Raw genomic sequence first — 23,799 nt, 5'->3', positions numbered from 1 at the left:
ACACGTTAGAAACTGTGCATCTTTCATCTCCCTGAAGTTTTATTACCGTCTTACTTCCAGGATTTTATTCTGATATATGTTTATTCGTGAGGATCTTTTATTGTCACCCTATCACATTCCTGTAGGGAAAAAAAGCAATTTGAAATTTAAAAATATTGTCCGATCCCATGAGGCTTATTTAAGTGATCGCTTTGTTTTGGATTAAGTTGCTACAATAATTAAACTCTGATTACGACACATCATTTGGTTGAAAACTGCTGTACATTCACAGGCGGGTCAGTTGTAGGAAGAGAGAACCTGAGTGTTTTGAGGCTTCGGGAGCTGGTTTGTTGAAGATCCTCCACGGCCTCTCTGCACCCTGGACAACTTGCTCTGCTCCTGGGGGAGCCTGCGGGAGAAGGAGAGGATGGGCTGAGCCAGGGCAGGGCTGTGTCTGTGGGCCCCACGGAGGTGGTGCGGCAGAGACGGTGGGTGGGTGGGTGCCCCCCTATGCCTGGGGTGTGCACTGTGTCTGTGGGCCCCACAGAGGTGGTGCGGCAGAGACGGTGGGTGGGTGGGTGCCCCCCTGTGCCTGGGGTGTGCTCTGTGTCTGTGGTTCTGGGCCTGGCCTCTGCACCCTTCAGGATTTCCTGCCACCCCAAACCCAATTTAGTCTTGTTTGGTATTTTTTAAAGACCAGAATTTATTGAAAATTGTGTTTTAAAAAGTCATTCCAGTGATAAAATGAATGTTGCAGTCTTTGTTAATAAATCCAATATTCTCGTAAAAGTTTAAACATGAAGGTACTGTCACGGCTGCAGTCTCACTATCCCGTGGCGAGAACCAAGGGATTTGGACCCTGTGTCTGGCGTTGATCCCCATCGTAAAGATCCTCAGAGCGAGGCCTGCTCACTGGCAGGTTCACCATTGTTAGAGCAAAGAAAGCGGAAGCCACTGGAAGGGAACATTTTTTTCTACATGGAAATGGTTGTTACTGTGGCCTGGTTGGCAGCTCCATTTGCCTGATTGAGTTGTGCCCACTCCAGGAGGCGTCAGCATGGGGCCCCTTGTTTTCCTCTGTGTGTGTTTCCACAGCTCCCCTCCTGGTACCCATTCTAGGCTCCAGGTGCTGGGAGAGAGGTGGTGCCTGTCAGTCTGCACTGGAGGTGGTTCTTGGCAATTATGTGAAGAAGTGCTACCAAGTGTACCACTGTGAGACTCACACTGGTGCAGAGCCCCCCGCCAACCCCCCACCACCAGGAGGGAGGAGCCTCAGGGAGGGGGTCTCCCCGCCCCCAGGAGGGAAGAGCCTGGGGGATGGGCCCCCCCAGGAGGGAAGAGCCTCAACAAAGGGACCTCCCGCCCCCCCCAGGAGGGAAGAGCCTCAGAGATGGGCACCCCCCATCCCCCAGGAGGGAAGAGCCTAGGTGACGGGAACCTCCCGCCCCCCCCAGGAGGGAAGAGCCTTGGGGAGGGGAACCCCCTGCCCCCCCAGAAGGGAAGAGCCTCAGTGAAGGGGCCCCTCCGCCCCCGAGGAGGGAAGAGCCTCAGGGAAGGGCTGCCCTCCCAGAGCCAGGCCACGTGAAGATGGGCCAGCCGCTGGCTGCGCTGCCTCCATGGCTAGGTCTTCACTTTCCTTGTGCTTTGTTAGATAAGAGTCCCAGCAAAATCTAAATCTAGAATCCTCACTTCGGTTAAGCTGTTCTTAGTCTTACTGTTGAGATTTTTGAAAATAACCTTTAAAATTAAAGAATAGGTTGTGTACCTCGGCAAGAATTAGCCTCGCATGGCTATTTCCTCTTCAGGGTTTGTTTTTGTACTTTCATTGATACGTACTTTGAAAGTGCATTTTGTGTTTGTAAGCACCAGCTGAGCGGGATGGCCACATGAACCAAGCAGCCTGCACGGTGGTTTGTAGGTGACCTAAAAGGGGACTGACTCCTGAGTTCTAACAGTGACTTCATTGCAGTCAAACCTGGTGTACTGGAGAAAGACCAAGACACTTTGTAAAGCAGACGTGTGGCATTCGTGTGGCTTTCAAACAGTGTTCCAAGTGCGAAGTGCATTCATTAGTGGACATGGCAGGAGGAGCTGTCGTGTCTGAACTGTGCTTTGGAGGGAGGAGGGCATTCATCCCTCAGGGAAAAAGTAAGGGCATCCCAGGGGTGGAGGTACATTCCAAGAGGAAATCACTGAATGTGGCAAACAGGGTTGCTGAGCTGGACAGGTCTCCGTGGGGAGAAGCAACAAAAAACTCCAGAGAGCCGTGGTCACTGGAACGTGAATCCAGGGCAGGTTCCCCAATAGGGAGCCCAGGTGGTTCTGTGTCTGTTCTGGACATCAGTGGGGTGTCTGGCAGCTTAGTGTGGGCTCAGTTGAGAAGCTTTGCAAGTACCACATGGCAGCAAGATGCGCTCGAGAGACAGAAAGGGAAGGAGGGAGGGAAACAGACACAGACATAGTGCACCTGTGGGACAGAGAGAGGCGGAGACGGTGAGGTCATGAGAGCCAGCCCCAAGAGCACGTGCTCCCCTGTGCCTTCCAGCTCGCCCTGGCACACCCCTCTCATCTCCCATCCAAGCCAGGTGCTACCCTCTTCTGCTCCGTGTGCTCTTACCTGGAACTCTCGCTCTGCCTCCCTGCCTCACCTGTAATCTCTGCAAGTACCTCCTGAATCCCTCAGAGCCGTCTCTGCAGCCACGTGTTCACCCATGCCACGGACCCACTGAGTACTTCGAGTTACCATTACTTATGACCTTGTTCACTTCTCCTTGACCTTGACTCTAGTTGATGCAGGTGCCTTGTCGTGTGTGTGTTTGTGTGTGTGTGTGGTAAAACACATCACGTCAAACATAACCACTTTTAAGTGAACAGCTCAGTGCATCAGGCACATTCACGTTGCTGCGCAGCCATCACCACCCTCCATCTCTGGAACCTCTTCATCTTCCCAAACTGAAGCTCTGTCTCCTTTCAACACTGACTTCCCATCCCTCTCTCCCAGCCCCTGGCAATGCCATTCTACTTTTTGTGTCCATCAGTCTGACGACTCTAGAGACCTCGTGTAAGTGGGATCGTACAACGTTTGTCCTTTTGTGGCTGACTTATTTCATTCCGCACAGTGTCCCCGAGGCTCATCCATGCTGCAGCGCGGGCCCCAGCTTCGCCGCTTCTCAGGCTGAGTCACACGTCACTGCGTTTTGCACACGACACTTCTGATCCATGCGCCCGACAACCGGCCCTTGGGTGACTTCCCCCTTTTGGCTGCTGTGGTTGATGCTGTTATCAACGTGGGTGTACAAACATCTCTTCAAGACTCTGCTTTCAGTGCTTCTGGGGCACAGGCCCAATAGTGGAATTGCTGGATCACGTGGTAGTTCCATACTTAATTTTTTGAGTTTTTCGCAGCGGCCGCACCATTCCACATTCCTACTAGCAGTGCACAAGGGTTCCCATTTCTCCAGTTCTCACAACACTGACTATTTTCTGTTCTTTCCTGGTAGCCATCCATGGTACTCACCGAGGTCTGGATACGTATTTCCCTAACGAGGTTAAGCATTATTTTTTCCTAGTGTGTGAATGGTACTCACCTGGTGTAGATATGCATTTCCCTAATGAGGTTAAGCATCTTTTCATGTGTTCATCAGCCATTTGTATGTCTTCCTTGAAGAAATGTTTCTTCATGTCTTTTGCCCATTTTTTAATCTGGTGGTTTTTTATTGTTGTAAGACTTTTTCATATATTCTGGATAATAATTGCTGATGGATTTGCAGATGTTTCCCCCATTCCATAGCATGCTTTTTTCATTGTTAACTGTGTCCTTTGATGTACATAAGTGTTAAGTTTTAGAAATTTTTCTTTGTAGAGTCAGGGTCTTGCTATGTTGCCCAGACTCATCTTGAATTCCTGGCCTCAAGTGATCCTTCCCCCTTGGCCTCCCAAAGTGCTGGAAGTACAGGTGTGAGCCACTGCACCTGGCCCAGAAATTTTAACTTTGATTAAGTCCAGTTTGTCTGTTTTTTCCTTTATTGCCTGTACTTTTGGTTTCATGTCTAAGAAATAATTGCCAGATCCAAACGTTGGGAAGCTTTCCACCTGTTTTCTCTAAGAGTTTTATGGTTTTAGGTTTTGTAGTTAGGTCTGTGGTCTGTCTCGGGTTAATTTTTATATATGGTTTAGAAAAGGGTCCAGCTCCGTTCTTTTTCATGTGACATTCAGTTCTGCCAGGGCCATCTCCTGAAGAATGCCCTATCTTTGAACACTTTTTACTGTGTATTGCACCATGTGCACAGTTAAGTGTGGTTCAATTGAATTAGATTTAAAGTTACAGTATCACAGGTCTGTAGGTGACGAGGGGAGCAGACAGAGAGTGGAGGTTCAGTTGTGTCTGTGCCTTCTGCAATGAAGGAAGTACTGGGAGTTTGCTGTCGGTATCACAGCACTGCCCTGCAGGCTGAGACGAGGCAGATTTAGGAGATCAGTGAGACTGAGTAAAATACCATTTTAACACACAACATAGTTACCTACTGTGGGATAAATACCATTGTGGATGTTGCAAACATAATGTTTAGCCACGATAAACTGGGAAAGCAGTTTTTGAGAAGTTTCGATGCTGCCCATTTTGGGTATTTTTTAGCTTAGTAAATGTATTACCTAAGTCAGGGGTTGGAACATTTTTTTCTGCAGACAGAGAACCAGCTAGAAAATGTTTCAGGTTTTGTGGACCACATGTGGTCACTGCTCCTCCTCTCTCCTCGTTCCTCGTTCCTCCTTCTGACCTTTAGCCCTGTAAATGCTGTTCTTAGCTTGGGCCGTGGTTTGTAGATGCTAACCTAACCCATCTGAGGGGCAACTAGGCACACACGTCTTAGTGGCAGGTGCTTTTGTGAGGACAGCCGTGCTGTTTCCGCTTGCAGACTTTCTCCTCTCTCCATTGTATCTCATCTTTCAGTTGTGGGGAGTTAATGGGGAGAAGAACTGTGATTTTGGTTGCATGTTATTTCAATGACCATCTGCTTATGCAGTTATAGTTATTCACTGTCTTTGTTTTGAAGCATGCAGCCAGTAAAGATCCCAGAGAAGTTCGAGAAGCTAGAGATCATAAGGAACCAAAAGAGGAGATCAACAAAAACATTTCTGACTTTGGACGACAGCAGCTTTTACCCCCCTTCCCATCCCTTCATCAGTCGCTACCTCAGAACCAATGCTACATGGCCACCACAAAATCACAGACAGGTAAAAGGGAGACCCAGCAACTGTCTTTGCTCTTTGAATGTATGTTTCGAGCCTGCCCCTTGCCAGGTGCGAGTTCTGTTTGACTGTAAGTGCTTGTGCTGCTCTTGATGAATGACTGTTGACGTCAACCAGCCTTCCCGTGCTCGCCTGTGTGCCTGAGGAGGCACACCTGACGTCTGCTCTGAAGCCTTGGCTCAGGCCGGCATTGATTTCCTAGCTTGTTAACATTCTCAAGATGAAGACTGTTTTCTTTGCTAGTATCTTACTCACTTGGTCTCTGTGGGGAGAAGACCCTGGAGTTGGAAGCTTTCCTGGTTTGTAGGTGAAGTGCCTTTGGAAATGCTGGGGTGTGCTGGGGAAGCCCCTGGCCCAGGGTGAGGACCACCGCCCACTCCAGCTGCTCTGCCACCAGCCACCTTGCTCTGGGCATGCTCCTCACTCTCCTGGGCTGGCTGCTTCTGTGGCCAGTTCTGGGAGTGGATGAATGTTTGATTCCTTACTGGGGACCTTTTGTGGGAGGTGCTGGGAGGGCGCCGGGACGTCAGAGTGAGCGACGCGTCAGGGTTCCCTGGGCTTTCAAACTTCCTCAGCTTCTGGGATGGAATACGTGCGTTTGGCGCCATCCTGGAGAGATGCAAGGCCCTTCTTGCCGGCCCTCGTGAATGCTGCTGCTGCCGCCGGCAAGGCTTCACTTGAGGATGATCACCTGGCCACAGGTGTCTCTCTTTTTCTGGACTTTAAAAATACTTTTTATTGGCTGGGCGCAGTGGCTCATGCCTGTAATCTCAGCACTTTGCAAGGCTGAGGCGGGTGGATCACGAGGTCAGGAGATGGAGACCATCCTGGCTAACACGGTGAAACCCCGTCTCTACTAAAAAAATACAAAAAATTAGCTGGGCGAGGTGGCGGGCCCCTGTAGTTCCAGCTTCTTGGGAGGCTGAGGCAGGAGAATGGCGTGAACCCGGGAGGCGGAGCTTACAGTGAGCCAAGATCGCACCACTGCACTCCAGCCTGGGCGACAGAGCGAGACTCCATCTCAAAAAAAAAAAAATTTTTTTTTATTTAAGTCTTTTCATACCTCCAGCAAAGTTGCAAAAATTCTATAGATAAGTCCTCTGTACCCTTTACTCATTTTACCACATGGCACAATCTCGCCCCCTAGTATTTAGGAAATACTCGCCCCTAGTATTAAATTACTGCAATGTCCCTAAAATAAAACATTGTCTTAGATAACTACAGCACAGACGTCCCGGTGAGGAAGCGTCCCGCGATGCTGGTCTCTAATCTCAGTGTCCCGTTCCGCAGTTCCCATGCCTGAGTGTCCTTTAGGGCAAAGGACAAATAAAATCTGGCCCTGGAGCCTTGAGCGCCTGCGTTGTGTCTTGTTAGTTTCCTTTGATCTGAAGCATCGTCAGCCTTCTTTGTCTTTCCTAACCGTGGCGTTTTGAGTACAGGCCAGGTGTTTCATAGAATGTGTCTGATGGGGGTTTGCCCAGCGTTTCCCAGGATTGGGTGCAGGTCGTGGAGTGATGCAGGTGACTGACAGGTGTCCTTAGAATTGAATTTTGGTGGCTTTTTGTCCTGTTCTGCTGCTGGAGTCTGCAGATCCCTCCATCTTAAAGTTACTGCTCCCCAGGTTGCAAGCATGTTTTGCGGGGAGAGACCCTAAGGTGTTGCAGGTACCTCCCATCACATCCCACCAGGGGCTTCAGCATCTGCCATGACCCACGCTCAACTCGTACTGCATGGTGGGTGCCAAATGGTGGTTTTCCAACTCCATCATTTCCTCCTGATATTTCAGTTTCTACTGTAAGGAGGTGCTTCACTTTCCTGTCCATCCACACAGTTATCTGTTCATTTACTCTTAAAAAAATGGAAAAAAAAAACTTAAAAAAAAATAGAGATGGGGGTCTTGCTATGTTGCCCAGGCTGGTCTTGAACTCTTGGGCTCAGGCAGTCCTCCTGCCTTGGCCTCCCAAAGTGCTAGGATTACAGGCGTGAGCTATCACCCCCGGCCTATTTAAGTACTGACTTATGGACTCTTATTTGAGTCTCTGGACTATAATCCATTCCTATCCTTATTTATTTTGTTGCTCAAATTATTCTAAGTTTGTCCGGTGGGGTCCCCCTAAGGCTGGTTCTGAGTCCTGGGGTGACGCCCACCTCTTCATGAAGACCTTCCCAATTCACTGGATGGTCTGCTTGCCTTGTCCCTGCCCAGTGCCAGAATCGGCTTTCTCCAGGGAGCCCTGGTTCTTTTCATTGGAAGTTAGAAAACAAAATCAGTCATTAGGCCGGGCGCGGTGGCTCAAGCCTGTAATCCCAGCACTTTGGGAGGCCGAGACGGGCGGATCACGAGGTCAGGAGATCGAGACCATCCTGGCTAACACGGTGAAACCCCATCTCTACTAAAAAATACAAAAAACTAGCCGGGCGAGGTGGCGGGCGCCTGTAGTCCCAGCTACTTGGGAGGCTGAGGCAGGAGAATGGCATAAACCCGGGAGGCGGAGCTTGCAGCGAGCTGAGATTCGGCCACTGCACTCCAGCCTGGGCGACAGAGCAAAACTCCGTCTCAAAAAAAAAAAAAAAAAATCAGTCATTATCTGCTGCCCTCACCGTCAACTTTTTTGCTGTTAGACTTAATTTTATTTGTTTGAAACAGTTAAACTTGTTGTTTTGCAAAACTATGGAGTTATGCTCACGTGTATTAGGACGTACAAGTACTGTCTGAAGTGTTGTTAAAGTGTCGAGATTTTCTTTTCCTATTTTAGCTTTATGATATCATCATCTTTTAAAAAGAGCTTTCCAAAAACAAAGTACCCAGTGTGTTTAGCAGGCCCCAGTTTACCCTTCCACAGCCCCCTTCCTCCACCACCCCTTCCTTAGCCGTAACCTGGAAGTGGGTGGTCCATCGGCAGGTTAGCCGAGGACAGTGTGTAAAACGGCCTCGAGCCATGGAGGAGACGTGCTGGGCAGTTAGCTGCCTGCTTTGATCCAGTGGTTAAGATACTCAGCCTCAGCTGCTTCCGTGTGTTGTCACCCCAGGGCTTCCGGAGTGGGCATGAAGGAACAGTTTCTGTGCTAGAACGTGTTTCCTAGAGAGGAGCATGGCACGCACAACTGCCTTGTCTTGTGGTGGCCATCAGTGCACCTTTCTACATGGCTGGGAAGACAGGAGTGCAGATGGAGGAGTTCCCTGTCAAGTGTCCGGGGACCGGGGGTGCAGAGTCCACTTATTGGGATGGCAGAGAGAGACAAAGGCCTTTTACAACAGTGTCCATACAGAGCAGGAATCTGGGTAGGTTCTGTCCTGTTGTCACAGGATCCCTTGAGTGTCACTTTGCCAGCCGTAAACCTCTGTGGCCAGCGGCGCCTCTGCTTGAGTTCCACTCGCACCTGCTGGGCTCATTCTGCCCACTCGGCCCAGCAGGCTGTACTCGGCTCATGCTACCGGCCCAGGTCCCACACCTTCTGAGGGCAAGCCGGGAGTGGAGCAGTGAGGTGTGTGTTGGTGAGCAAGCGTGGCGTGGGGCCACTGTGGCGGGGCGGGCAGCTCCAGGCTCTGGCTCTGTGCAGAGCTTTGGCTGGCTGAGGCATTCCGCAAGCAGTTCACGCTGCAGGCGCTGGCGTCTGGATGAGGGGAACACGGTGCTGCCCCAAAACTTGGAGTCACCAACAACTGCGGAGCCCCAAGGGGATGGGGTGGGAGAGTGTTCTATGGCTGTATCGCTCTCGCCACCCACAGTACGGGCTGGGGTGTGTTTTCAGCTCGTCCAGTTCTGCCACTTTCGCTCTGGCCTGCAGCTCCCAGGAGGGCCTGGCTCCACCGCTGCTTGCCATCACACGTGGCAGCCGCCGACACCAGCGGAGGGCAGGAGGGCTCTAGTGTTACAGCTCTGGCTTGAGGAATCCCAAGGTTTGGGTCCCCAGAAGGATCACCCCTCTTCACTCCCGGTTCAGCGAACGGGAGCGTGTCACGGCCTGCAGCTCAGTGAGCCCCCCAGGAACATGTTACAGCGCTTTCTGCAGCCGCTGTTGGGTGGGTCCCGAGTTCCTGTCCTGTGTCCGTGGACAACTGGAGGGGGAGCAAGGTGGAGAAGAATTTATTGAGCAACAGAACAGCTCAGCGGAGAGGAGCCCCAAAGTCAGTAGCTGCTACCGGCAGGCAGGCAGTCCTGCTGTGCAACCGAGTCTGGGGGTTTCTGTGGGCCCGGAATGAGAAAGTGAGTGCTGATTGGTCCATATGTGGGCCCGGAATGAAGGAAGTGCGTGCTGATTGGTCCATGCGTGGGCCTGGAAAAGACACCATTTGATTGGCTAAAAGGCCTCAAGGAAGTTCTCACTGCGGGTTGTAGATTCTGTTGGGGACTGGCAGCCCAGTTTTTCGGTTTCAGGCTGCCTTTGGCTTGAAGGTCAGGTTTCACCAGGGACCTGCTGCTGTCTGCCTCAGAATTTGTCTGCCGTTACCACTTTTATTTCTTCAACTCTCACTCCATGGCCTGCTATTCCTTGTTGCCTCCCTGTGGGAGGGGTGTTGGAGCCAGGTTATCAAAGAAAGGCTGAGATTTTCTGTCATGTCTTTCTGTTAATTTTTAATTACTGTGGCGATGATCACAGACGGTTCCGCTCTTTCCCTCCTGCTGCCCCCTTAAGTTTACCATAGGCAGGAAAGAAGAGCAGAGTCGCATGTCGGTTTCACCGTGCGTGGTGCCGCTGAAATCATAGCAGAGCCCGTGCGTGTAGCTCCTTCCCATGGGCAGCTGTAATTCGTAGTTTTAGATGGAGGGTGGCTGTGACTGTGTTCGACCTGTTCTGCACCCTCCACTCTGCAGTATCAGAAATGAAAGATCTGTGCTGTGCAGGAAGGTTGGGAACATGCGTTTGTGTGACAGCCCCAGGCTGGGGATGGCTGTGCTGACTCGGGATCTCAGGCACCCAGCATTGTTTTAGGTGAGCATTCATTCTTTTTACAGAGTGGACTGGCATCTTTGTTAGCAGCTTGTTCTGTATCTCTCCAACATGTAGCCGTTCACGATTAAAAAAAGACCCTCACAGCACCAAAAGCTGATTTCAGAGGATTCTAGAAAGATAGTAGGGCAGGAAGACCCGGAATTCACCTCCTCACCTAGACAGCAGTTCCCCTGGCAGAGTCTGGCTGATGGAACTGTTTGGGACTCTGGAGTCTACCCAAGGTTTGCAGCTTCTAGGCGGAGGCTGGGACGTTAATTTCAGTCAGTTTCAGCTCTGCTGCCCACTCCCTTCCTCAGCCCTGTGGTGCAGGGTGTGCGGTGTTCCTGGAACAGTGTGCATGCAGCTTGTGGGAGCCAGGGTGGGCAAAGACGGCCTTGTCCCCAGGTGCGTACAGAGAGGCCCTCTCATCCGGTTGCAAGCCTTTCTTCCGTGAGATGTCCGAGAGATCTAACGGGCCAGTGCTCTTTTTGTCTCCCCACTTCATTTTCATTGTTTTCTCCTTTTGGGAGCCAGACATTAAAGACCAGGACATTCAGAAGCAACTGTGTATATGGGGCAAATTACAAAGTGATTGCATGTGCCCAGAGAAAGGCACAGGCTAAGGAAAGACATGAGAAAACCTTAAGTTTAAATCTCTGGCTCACCCTCCTCACAGAGACAGCCTACAACTATAAAAAATGACAACAACGAAAATACCCAAAACCAGGAACAGCAACAAAACAGTAAACGCTGGAAAAGGAGGAGAATCTGCTTTTCAGAGTTTCCACATTATTGGATTGAAATGTCCAGTTTTCAACATAGAATTACAAGGCATAAAAAAAAACAGGAAGGTATGGCCCAATCAGATGAAAAAATAAGTCAACAGAAACTGTTCCCAGAAAACATCTGAGGCCAGAACTACCAGACAGAGACTTTAAAATAACCGGCTTAAATATGCTCAGAAACTAAAGGAAGTTATGGAGAGAGTCAAGAAAATGATGTATGATCAAAATGGAAATACCAATAAAGAGCTAGAAAACCTAAAAAGGAACCGAAAGAAATTCTGGAGCTAAAAAGTATAATAAGTGAAATGAAAAATTCACTAAAGGAAATCAAAGGCAGATCTGAACAGACAGAAGAAGGAGAGAGCAAACTTGAAGATAGGACAGTGAAAATCATCAAGTCTGAGAAGCAGACAAAAAGGCCGAAGGAAAGTGAGCAGAGCTGAGGGTCCTGTGGGCATCATCAAGAGGACCAAATAAGGATTGTGGGAGTACAGAGACAAGAGAGTAAGAAAAGGCTGGAGAGAATATCTGACGAAACCCATGAATATGAACACCCAGGGGGCTTGGTGAAGTCCAGTAAGACGAACTCAAAGAGACCCGCACTAGGCACATTATACTTGAGACACTTCTGTGGAAAGACAAAGAGAATCTTGAAAGCAGATGAGGAAAGAGACTCCTCACATACATGTTTCCTCAGTGAGATCATTGGCAGGTTTCTCATCAGAAGCTTTGGGGGACAGAATATATCATTGGTATATTAGGAGTGATAAAAGAAAAAAATCTTTCAACCAAGTATCCATATCCATGGAAACTGTCCTTTAAGGGTGCAGGAGAAATTAAGATATTCTCAGATAAACAAAACCTGAGGGAATTTCTTACCACCTGACCTGGACCTGCAAAGAAATACTTAAAGGAGGCTAGCAGGTTGAAAAGAAAAGACACTAGACAGTGACTTGAAGCCATATGAGAAGTAAAGACATGGACAGTTTTAAAAGCTAGTATTGTAACAATGGTTTTTGTTTTCTATAAGATCTAAGAGACGAATACGTTTAAAAAATTAGTCTGCAAGCTAGTATCATTGCAACTTTGGCTTGTAACTCCACATTTTTCCTACATAACTTAAGAGACTAATGCATTTAAACGAATTGTTTATGTTTCGGGACACAGCATGAATAAAGATGTAGTTTTGTGACATCAGCAAATGAAAGGGGTGGGAACAGATACGTAAAGGAGCAGAGTTTTTCTGTGTTACTGAAGTTAAGCTGGTATAAATTTAAATTAGAATGTTATAACTTTAGGATGTTAAATGTAATCCCCATGGTAACCACAAAGAGAATAGCTACAGAACATGCACAAAAGGAAACGAGAAAAGAATTTAAACATTCCACTATAAAAAATCAGCTAAATATAAAAGAAGACAGTAGTGCAAGAAATGAGGGATGAAAACAGCTGTAAGGCATGTAGGAAACAGAGCAAAATGACAGAAGTAAATCCTCAGCAGTAGTTGCTTTAAATGTAAATAGATGACACTTTCTAATCAAAAGACAAAGATTGGCAGTGCTGTGGTTTGGATGTGGTTTGTCCACACCAAAGCTCATGTTGAAATTAGATCCCCAATATGACAGTGTTGTGAGGTGGGGCCTACCTGGAGGTGATTGGTCATGTGCATGGATTCCTCATGAGTAGATCAGTGCCCTCCCTCCTGGTGAGTGACTTCTCCCTCTCAGGGGAATAGATTAGCTGCCTTGAGAGTGGGTTGTTTGAAAGAATCTGGCTTCCAGGCCGGGCGTGGTGGCTAACGCCTGTAATCTCAGCACTTTGGAAGGCCGAGGCGGGCGGATCACAAGGTCAGGAGATCGAGACCATGGTGAAACCCTGTCTCTACTAAAAATACAAAAAAATTAGCCAGGCGAGGTGGCGGGCGCCTGTGGTCCCAGCTACTCGGGAGGCTGAGGCAGGAGAATGGCGGGAACCCAGGAGGCAGAGCTTGCAGTGAGCCGAGATCGCGCCACTGCACTCCAGCCTGGGCGACAGAGCAAGACTCCGTCTCAAAAAATAAAAAATAAAAAAATAAGAATCTGGCTTCCTTGGTTTCTCTGTCTCTTCCTTCTTCTCTCACCATGTAGTCTCTTGCACATGCCTGCTCCCTTTCCAATTTCCACCATGAGCCAGAGCATGAAGCCCCCACCAGGTGTAGCTGCTCAATATTAAACTTTCCCGCCACCAGACTCAGGAAACAAATCTCTTTATCTTTTATGGCAACACTAAATGGATGAAGGCAGACGCATTAAGAAAAAAACAACACATGATCCTACTACATGCTGTCTGTAAGAGACCTACTTTAGATCCAAAGACACAAATAGATTGAAAATGAAAGGATGAAAAAAGATATTCCATGCAGACAGTAACCAAAGAGAGCAAGGTGGCTATTCTAGTATCAGACAAAATAGATTTTTAAATAAAAAAAGGTTACAAGAGATAAAGAAGGACAATATATAGTAATAGAAGTTTCAGTACAATAAGAAGGTATAACAATTACATGTGTAAACATTTACATACCCAACAAATGATAGACCATCAAGATACAAGAAGTAAAACCAATAGAGCTGAAGGGAGACATAGACAATTCTACAGTAATAGTTGGAGACCTCAGGTTTCACTTATCAATAATGGATAGAATAACCGTATAGCATATAAGAAAGGAAATGGAGGACTTAACAGTATATACCAACTAGATTTAATGGACATACAGAATACTCTGCCTAACAGCAGCATGTACACTCTTCTCAAGTGTACCTGGGACACTTTCTAGGATAGACCATATGTTAGGCCACAAATTAAGTCTCATTGTTGATTTTAAAATACAGAGATTTGGGCCGGGTGCGGTGGCTCATGCCTGTAATCCCAGCACTTTGGGTGGCTGACGCGGGTGGATCACTTGAGGTCAGGAGTTCGAGACCAGCCTGACCCAACATGGTGAAACCCCATCTCTACTAAAAATACAAAAATTATCTGGGCGTGGTGGCATGTGCCTGTAATCCCAGATACTTGGGAGGCTGAGGCAGGAGAATCACTTGAACCTGGGAGGTGGAGGTTGCAGTGAGCCAAGATCACACCACTGCACTCCAGCCTGAGCAACAGAGTGAGCCTCTGTCTCAAAAAAAAAAAAAAAAAACTGTATAGAGATTTGGCTGGGTGCAGTGGCTCAAGCCTGTCATCCCAGCACTTTGAGAGGCTGAGGTGAGTGGGTCGCTTGAGCTCAGGAGTTCCAGAGCAGCCTGGGCAAATAGCAAAACCCTGTCTCTACAAAAATACAAAAATGAGCCAGGCATGGTGGCGAGTGCCTGTGGTCCCAGCTACTCCAGAGGCTGAGGTGGCAGGATTGCTGGAGCCCAGAAGGTCGAGGCTGTGGTGAGCCATGATGGTATCACTATACTTTAGCCTGGGTGACAGAGTGAGACACTGTCTTAAAAAATAATATATGTATATATGGAAAGAGAGATTCAAAACTTACTACAAAGCTATAGCACTCAGAACAGTGTTATTCTGGCATAAAGATAGACGTATAGTCCAGTGGACTAGAACAGAGAGCACAGAAATAAACCTTTGTGTTACATTATCAGTTGATTTTTGACAAGAGTGCCAAGACCATTCAACGGGGGAAAGGACAGCTTTCCAACAAATGGTGCTGGGAATGCGGTAGAGTGATACTGGACCCTTACCTCACACCATATGCAGAAGTTAGCTTAAGATAGGTCCAGGACCCAAAGGTAAGACCTAAACTATAAAATTCTTAGAAGAAAACATAAGACAAAGGCTCCATAACATTGGACTTGGCAGTGATTTCTTAGACGTGACACCAAAAGTGTAGGTAACAAAAAAAAAAAAGAGACACACTGGGTTTGATGAGACTTGGTATCTTTTGATGCACCAAGCTTTCTATCTCCTTGTTTTCCTGTTTCCCTACTTCTTACTGCTGCACTTGGCTAGTCGTAAAGAAAAGACACTGTCAACAGAATAAAAAGGCACCTATGGAGTGGGAGAAAATATCTGTAAATCCTATGTCTGATGAGGAATTACTACTAAAAATATACAAAAAAATCCTACAACTCAACAACAAAAACAACTTGATTAAAAAATCGGCAAAGGCAGCCAGGCCCAGTGGCTTGTGCCTGTAATCCCAGCACTTTGGGAGGCCGAGGCAGGTGGATCACCTGAGGTCAGGAGTTCCAGACCAGCCGGGCCAATACAGTCAAACCCCGTCTCTACTACAAATACAAAAGTTAGCTGGGCGTCGTGGTGCATGCCTGTTGTCCCAGCTACTTGGGAGGCTGAGGCAGGAGAATCGCTTGGGCGGTAGAGGTTGCAGTGAGCCGAGATCGGACCACTGCACTCCAGCCTGGGTGACAGAGTGAGACTGTCTCAAAAAAAAAAGGCAAAGGACTGGAATAGACATTTTTTCAAAGAAGATGCACAAATGGCCAGTAAGCACATGAAAAGATGTTCAGCGCCACTAATCTTAAGGTAAATGTAAATCAAAACCACAGTGAGATACCACCATACACCTATTGAGGATAGCTACTATCAAAACAGAAAATAACACATATCAGTGAGGATGGGGAGAAATGGGAACCCTTGTGCACTGCTGGTAGGAATGTGGAATGGTGCGACCGCTGCGAAAAACTCAAAAAAATTAAGTATGGAACTACCACGTGATCCAGCAATTCCACTACTGGGCCTGTGCCCCAGAAGCACTGAAAGCAGAGTCTTGAAGAGATGTTTATACACCCATGTTGGTAACAGCATCAACCACAGCAGCCAAAAGGGGGAAGCCACCCAAGGGCCGGTTGTCGGGCGCATGGATCAGAAGTGTCGTGTGCAAAACGCAGTGACGTGTGACTCAGCCTGAGAAGCGGCGAAGCTGGGGCCCGCGCTGCAGCGTGGATGAGCCTCGGGGACACTGTGCCGAATGAAATAAGTCAGCCACAAAAGGACAAACGTCGTACGATCCCACTTACACGAGGTCCCTAGAGTCGTCAGACTGATGGACATAGAAAGAGTAGAAGGGGCTGGAGGAAGGGAATGGAGAGTTAGGGCTTAATGGGAACAGAGCTTCAGTTTGACAAGATGGAAAGAGTTGTGGAGGTGGATAGTGGTGATGGTGGCACAATATTCTGGATGTATTTGATGCCACGGAACTGTGCACTTAAGAATGATGAAGATGGTAAATTTTGTGGTGTATGTATTTTACTAGTAAAAAAAAAAACAAAAAACAGAAAAAGTAAACTTAGGTCATAAAGCAGTTTGAGTGTCCACACTTGGTGGAAGCTGCAGGTCCGTGCTGGGTTCATTGTCCACACTTGGGTGGAAGCTGCAGAAGTTGCAGTGCTTCCCTTGCGGTTTTTTGCCCGTGACCACAGTCCATGCCCAGAGTGGAGGCTCTGCCTTTTGCTTTGTGAGCTTGGAGTGTTTGTGCCTTCTGCATAGGTGGGTGGGAACAGTGCCAAATACTGAGCCTGAATGGGCCTGGGGTCTCTATGTGGACTTGTCGGGCAGGGAGGAAGGAGGACAGTGGCTCTCATGGCAGGGAACAGTTCAGTGGGTGCTGCTGTCCAGGCATGAGGCCTGGGCATAGAGCTGGGCCCTGCTCTGTGTGACCTGAGGGCAGAAACCCTTCTGAGTGACAGAGTTGTGGTGACCACGCAGGCTGCTGTGTTTCCCGTGCACTTGCTTTTTCCCCGCACCTCCACCGTCCCATCCGCCTTGTCTGCCCTCTGGAGCCTGTTGCCTTTCTTCCTTATCCACACCTCTTCTACCCAGCAGCCCAGCCTTTCTGCAGACAGCTGGGCAGTGCCCACCCCCACCCCGCACCCACTTCCACTCCTGGCACTGTTTTTCCCGGAACTGTCTGTTCCACACTGTCCTATGCCTGGGCCTCCCAGAGCGTCCTGTGAGATGCCAGTTAGTGTGAGTCTTTGCTCAGAGTCCTGAAGGGCCCCCCCCGTCTTGATGTTCTCCACCCGGATTCTTCTCTGCCAGATCCCATCTGCAGGGAACTGGCCCCACTTCTTTGAGGTCTGGAGTGCAAATCCTCCTTCCTTACTGCCAGCCATCCTGTAGTTTTCTTTCTCTTGGCCCCTGATCACGCTGAATCCCAGCCATCTGGCTCAGCGCCAGACCCTCTCCCCGGACACAACTGGAGGCCCCCCTGCAGCACTGAAGCGGCACCTCTTCACGCTTCAATCACGTGCTCAAACACTTTCAGGTCCTTAATAGATTCTACATTTCTGAAAGTCATCCATAGACGTTTCTCTACTATTTAATGTGTAGCAAATTTTATACTTAACTAACGTCTGTTTCACACATACAAGCTGTCACCCAGTAAGAAGAGGCCCTTAGACACCATTCTTCACTTGTTTGCAGCAGGCAGACTTCCTGACATGATTTATTTTATTTTATTTTATTTATTTTTTTGAGATGGAGTCTCTCTCTGTGGCCCAGGCTGGAGTGCAGTGGTGTGATCTCGGCTCACTGCCACCTCTGCCTCCCAGGTTTAAGCGATTCTCCTACCTCAGCTTCCTCAGTAGCTGGACTTACAGGCACCTGCCACCACCACGCCTGGCTAATGTTGTACTTTTAGTAGAGACGGGGTTTTACCATGTTGGCCAGGCTGGTCTTGAGCTTCCGACCTCAAGTGATCACCCACCTCGGCCCCCCAAAGTGCTGTGATGACAGGTGTGAGCCATTGCATCTGGCCCCAACATGATTCTTGTTTTTTTTAGACGGAGTCTTGCTCTTCTTGCTCTGTCGCCCAGGCTGGAGTGCAGTGGCGTGATCTTGGCTCACTGCAAGCTCCGCCTTCCAGGTTCACGCCATTCTCCTGCCTCAGCCTCCCGAGTAGCTGGGACTGCAGGCGCCCGCCACCTCACCCGGGTAATTTTTTGTACTTTTAGTAGAGACGGGGTTTCACCGTGTTAGCCAGGATGGTCTCGACCTCCTGACCTCGTGATTCACTCGCCTCAGCCTCCCAAAGTCCTGGGATTACAGGCGTGAGCCACTGCCCCCGGCTGACATGATTCTTAAGCACATGAAATGCAGGGTTGTCTCCTTTGTCCTCTCTCAGCAGTTCAGTACAGGAGTCAGCAAACTGTTTCCAGGGGACAGGTAGCAAATATCAGTGCTTTTGTGGCCACACTGTTCCTGTCCCAGCTGGTCATGGTGGTGTCACATTGAAGCAGATGCAGACAGTATGTAGACAGTGGGCATGGGTGTGCACCAGTAAAGCTTTATTTATAAACAGGTGTCGTGTCCAGTTTATGATATTAATAACCATGGGTTACTGAGATGAAATAAGGAAAGAATCTAGTGAGAAAGTACATGTAGTCACCCTTGGGTATAAGAAGAGATTGGCTCCGGGACCCCGTCCCCATACCAAAATCCAAGCATGCTGCAATCCTGCAGTCAGCCCTGCAGAATCTGTGTAATACGAAAAGTCGGCCCTCTGTGTTCAGGGGTTTTGCATCTTGCAAACATTGTATTTTCAACCTGTTTGGTTGGAAAAAAAAATCTGCTTGTAAGTGGACCTATGTGATTAAAATCCATGTTCAAAAGTCAGCTGTATATATATTTAAAGCTGAGAGACTTAAAAATTATCTGATTAAATCCATGCCTCCTTCATACCCCCACAAAATATCTGTTCAAAATACGAAGATGATTATGATGGTGAGTCTAGGATTCCCAGGGCTGCCAAGGGATTTCTGTGGTTTGAGCACAGCCATGCTGGCCCATCAGCCTGTTCCAATGTGGACAGAGCCAAGTGTCTGCATGCTGGCTGTGTGCTCAGAGCCTGACCCCCACGAACATACTGCAGATGCCTGGGGTGAGCATTTCCCAGTGTCCATGGCCCCAGGCACCTCCTCACTCCAGAGCAGGTCTCCCAGGCCCTGTGGCATCTGTGGGTGGTGCTGTCACAGGACCACTCCAGAGCAGATCTCCCAGACCCTGTGGCATCTGTGGGTGGTGCTGTCACGGGACCTACCCGCTTTGGATGGCTGTCACTCCTTCACGTTCCTCCAGCTGTTGCTTCTGCGTTTTGTAGAACCAAATTTTGTGTGTGTGTGTGTTGTGTGTAAGAAAAGGGGGTCTCACTGTGTTTTCTAGGTTGGGCTTGAACTCCTGGGATCAAACTGTCCCTCCCTCCCACTCAAACCTCCACAGTAGCTGGGTCTTCAGGTGTGAGCTGCTGTGCCCAGCTTTCAGCAGAATGGCTTTTCCCCAGCCCTTTAGGAGAGCTTCTTTCATGTGAAAGCAGCAGCGTTTAGATCTGTTTTTTCTTTAAATCCTGGAACTTAAAAAAAGTCATCGGGTCTGATTATATAAAACCAATGGAACCTAGAACTGCTTTGTTCAGAATGGGGTTGGGAGCCCCCAGGCGCCTTCCCTGCTGCCGCTCTTGTTTGGAAACCACTGCTCCAGAGCCCCGGGACATTTGCTCCCCTCTCTCACCCTCTTGTCTTTTAATAGAGAGCTGGACAGTAGCTCCAGGGACTGTCTTTCCCCTTAGTCACTGGATTGCAGCGCGAGGAGGATGGTGTTGGGGTGTTGGGCTGCAGAGTCACAGGGGTGGACCTGGTGCAGAGCTTGTGTCCTAGGAAGACTGGCCTGGCCTGGCCCCTGTGCTGGGGAGGGAGGCCGGGCTCTGCCTGCTCCGCGCCGTGTCCTTCTGCTGCACATGCTGTTCACGTTGGTCTGTTTTGCAAAGTGAGAGGACTTCTCAAGGGTAGTCATTCCGTGTTCAAAACCAAGGGGACTGGGAGGAGGAGTCGCTTCAGAGCCCTGCTACTGACGGTTTGTGACTTTCCTGCCTCCAAGGTGGGGTGGTCAAGTTTGCTCCATGTTTTATTGTGAGTGGAACAGATGAACAGATGATCTGGGACGTGTTTCTGATTATCTGTGAACTGATCGCGAGTGAAGGATGCCTGTCCCTGTGCTGATGGCCGGCGGGCAGTGTGCCTGTTGTGATGGGGTTTGCTGGTGATTTTGGTGATCAAGTTTTGTAAACTGTCTCCTACCTTTGAAAAACATTTGAATGGTGTTTCTTTTCCTTTCTTGTCCCCTTTTGACTTTTTTTTTTTTAGCTTGCTTGCCTTTTGTTTTAGCAGCTGCAGTATCTCGGAAGAAAAAACGAAGAATGGGAACCTATAGCCTGGTTCCTAAGAAAAAGACCAAAGTATTAAAACAGAGGACAGTGATTGAGATGTTTAAGAGCATAACTCATTCCACTGTGGGTTCCAAGGTAAGAGACACATTTGAGTGAGTGCCACGTGTGCGTGGAAATGCGTTTCTGTGTTCGGGGCCTGGTTATCAGTCATTAGGTGACCTCAGTCCCCGGGAAGGGGCCAGTGCCATGAAGCTCCTCTGCCATAGGGGCAGAGTGTTTGTGTCCAAGATCACTGTGGGGGACTCCACCCTGTTTTCCCTGCCCTCCTCACCACAGCCCGCCTGTCTGCCGGGCTCTTCTCCAGGTGGCAGGGGCACCTCCTCATGCGTCCCCACCTCCCCACAGGCCCTTGCACCTCCCAGTCACCCAAGACCCCTCAGTGAAAGCGAGTTTGTTCATGATGCGCACTGCTCCTGCCTTGGGGTGTCCACCTGCCCGTGTTCTAGGGGGAGAAGGACCTGGGCGCCAGCAGCCTGCACGTGAATGGGGAGAGCTTGGAGATGGACTCAGACGAGGACGACTCAGAGGAGCTCGAGGAGGACGATGGCCACGGCGCAGAGCAGGCGGCTGCGTTCCCCACGGAGGACAGCAGGACCTCCAAGGAGAGCATGTCGGAGGCTGACCGCGCCCAGAAGGTAGGTGTTGCTGTCTCGGGAGACAGCGTGAGGGAGGACTATCACAAAGTTGGCCGTGGTTCTGAGAATTAGTGGTCTGGTCACTTCTAGACCCTAATAAAATCCCCTATTTGCAATTGGCTTAGTTTTGTATTTTATTTTCTTGATTTATTAGATTATTTTCATTCAAGAAGTGTTTGTGTATATCACTCATTGAAGTAAACCTCTTTTTTTTTTCTTTCTTTCTGTGTTTTCTTTCTTTTTTTTTGAGATAGGGTCTTGCTTTCACCCAGGCTGCAGTGCAGTGGCATGATCATAGCTCACTGCGTTCAACCTGCTGGGCTCAAGTGCTCCTCCCAACCCAGCCTCCTGAGCAGCCAGGACGACAGGCTCACGCCACCATGCCTGGCTAATTTTTAAATTTTTTTGTGGAGAGAGGGCCTCGCTTTGCTGCCCAGGCTGGTCTTGAACTCCTTTGCTCAAGTGATCCTCGCGCCTCAGTCTCCCAGTGTTGGGAATACAGCCGTGAGCCACAGCGCCCGGCCTCCTGAACTTGTTCTGGGCTCTAGATCGACAGGAATGATAATGCTGACAGTTTGAAGCGCTGACTGGCGGCTTGCTGTGTGCTCGTTTGTGGTTGACTTTGCATGGCCTGCCACCTTGCACTGTGGACGCCACACATGGGCCAGGCGTGCTCTCTTCACAGACAGCCTCATCCCGTGTCCACCCAAGGACAAGCACCAGCACGGGCCGAGCCCCAACCTCGTTGCAGCCGTGCTCTTGCCCCTGGCCAGGCATGGGCCCCTGGGCCATTGTCTCAGGGAAACTGAGGAAGTTCTTAGACATAGTTTCGGAGTTAAATTCATGCTTTTTCAGTTCTGAGGGGGTCCGTTAGGAGTGACGCATTTCATAAGAGTGAACAGTGGAAAGTTGAGGGTCAAGCTGACGTACGTATCAGTGGTTTTATTGTTCAGGTGTGTCCAGCCATCTTCATTTAGACCCAATCTTGTATCTAATAAGTTATTGTAAAACTAATAGTAGGAATAGCAGTCCAGAGGTGAATTCATCCAAATACTGACTTATTTGAACATGCATAATTTTAGTGGTTAGCTTTATCCACTTTTAGTCAGCTTTGTGTGCTATCAGTTTACTCTTGAATGTACACAAAGCATTTGCTATCATTTGTTAGAGTTGTACATTTTTAGCAGGTTTTAGGGCAAATTTTTAAATGTTGCTCCCAGCTCTTAGCTTGATTATTTAAAATTAGTGGGAAATGTTACCATTAGATATTTAAAGAGGATTTAAACATTTTTTATTTTAAGATAATTATTAGTTTTTTCTCATTTTGTATGAGGAAGCATAAAGAAGAAAATAAACAGCATTGTCACTCCATGGTCCTGGTGGCTCTGGCACTCTTTGAAACAGTCACTGCAGTAACTTCCTTAGACGTGCCCAGCACAGCCTAGCCCTCCCCAGAGGACAGGCAGCCCTGGCTGCACCGGGGGGAACAGCGGCAACTCCCATTAAGCTCCTGCCCCAGCAGCTGCCATGGTCTCTGCACACACGTGTCTGTCGCTCCAGTGCACTGTCTGTTCAGCTGTGTTACGCTCTTTTCTATCAAGTTACAAGCGGTGCTTCAGGGGTGTTCAATGTCGCAGTTTTGCTGAGTGTGCTCCTGGCTGGTAAGTGCTGTCTGCATTTACAGTGTAGCACTTTGCTGTCACCAGGCCACCTCTGAGTGTACCCTCCTGCCTGCAGAGACCTGAGCGGGCTGGTTTCCTCACCTTCCCCAGCAGGGCTGCCTTCTTGGAGTCCAGCAGCTCTTCACTGCTGAGTCAGGCCTGGGGCTGAGCAGCCACCGTGTTTGTTCCTCTTTTAAGCCGCTTGCTCAGTAGCCCCTGCTCATTTTTCTCCTGGATTATGCATCTTTTGAATGTAGTCTGATGATCTTTTTGTCAATGAAGAGTTGATCTGTTGGCTCCAGTATGAGCTGAGGTTTTTTCCCCAGGTGGATTTTGGGTTTTTTGTTTTATTTTTTGTTTTTTGGGGACAGGGTCTCACTCTGTTGCCCAGGTTGGAGTGCAGTGGCATGATCACAGCACAGTGCAACCTTGAACTCCTGGGCTGAGGGGATCCTCCTGCCTCAGCTTCCTGAGTAGCTGGGGCTACAGGCACATACCACCATGTCCAACTGATGTTTTTTTATTTTTTGTAGAGACAGGGTCTCACTGTGTTGCCCAGGCTGGTTGAACTCCTGGGCCTAAGTGAACCTTCCACCTCAGCTTGCAAAAGTGTTGGGATTACAGGCGTGAGCCACCACACCCAGCTGATTTTATCTTTTGACCTTGTCTATAGTGTCAGAACTCCCAGGTACTAGCCAATTTCTTTATGATTTCTGGGTTCTGGGTTCTAATTATGATAAACCTTTCTCACTGGTGATTTTGAATAAATTGATGTATGCTATCTTCAAATACTTCTTTTATTTCATTCTTGTGTATAAATAGTTGATTCATATAGAATTAAAATATCAGGTAGAACTGCTCAGAATGGGTGAAGTTTATGACCTATTAATTATATCTCAATAAATCTTTTAAAAGAAAATGTGAGGTAAGGGTCCCAGGGCTTCCCTCAAAATGCTTAGGTGTCAGCTTCACTTCCTGACCGACATTTCTTCCCTTCTCATTTACAACACCACGTTTATCATGTACCACATGGCATATGAATTTGAGTCTATTTCTAGATTCTCTCTTTCTGTTGAGGCTGTCATCTTCTAGAGGAGCTGGACACTGAATAACTAGGTATTTGTCATAAAGTAAAACATTAAATGACTGTCAAGGCATGAAAAGAATCAAGAAACAAAAGCAAAGCCAAGAAGAAAATGTGGTCAGTGTAAAACAGAACAAAATGGCAGGAGCAGCCTTAACTAGATGGGCACTGACAATCGACGTGATCGTTTTGTTGCATAAGTGGCTCCAGAGAACAGAGAAGGACAGGAAAAGTACGCTAGCCCATTCTGAGG

General features: G+C 48.6%; 1 protein-coding gene across 6 annotated transcripts in view; it reads left to right on the top strand.

Annotated features, from left to right (window-relative positions):
• Window positions 1–23,799, top strand: part of EHMT1 (euchromatic histone lysine methyltransferase 1) — a 182,478-nt gene that overhangs the window by 65,443 nt on the left and 93,236 nt on the right. For 5 of the 6 annotated variants that reach the window (XM_017893066.1, XM_017893068.1, XM_017893065.1 and 2 more), the window contains exons 4-6: window positions 5,031–5,211; window positions 20,084–20,241; window positions 20,613–20,801. In XM_017893066.1, the coding sequence (XP_017748555.1) occupies window positions 5,031–5,211; window positions 20,084–20,241; window positions 20,613–20,801 (528 nt within the window). The remainder of the gene's footprint in view (window positions 1–5,030; window positions 5,212–20,083; window positions 20,242–20,612; window positions 20,802–23,799) is intronic. The other variant, XM_017893067.1, reaches the window with a different exon arrangement.

This window comes from Rhinopithecus bieti, unplaced genomic scaffold (assembly GCF_001698545.2).
Source record: "Rhinopithecus bieti isolate Rb0 unplaced genomic scaffold, ASM169854v2 scaffold_23276, whole genome shotgun sequence".
Classification (NCBI taxonomy): Eukaryota; Metazoa; Chordata; class Mammalia; order Primates; family Cercopithecidae; genus Rhinopithecus; species Rhinopithecus bieti.
Note: the sequence above shows the minus strand (reverse complement) of the source record. Positions and strands in the feature narration are given on the sequence as shown.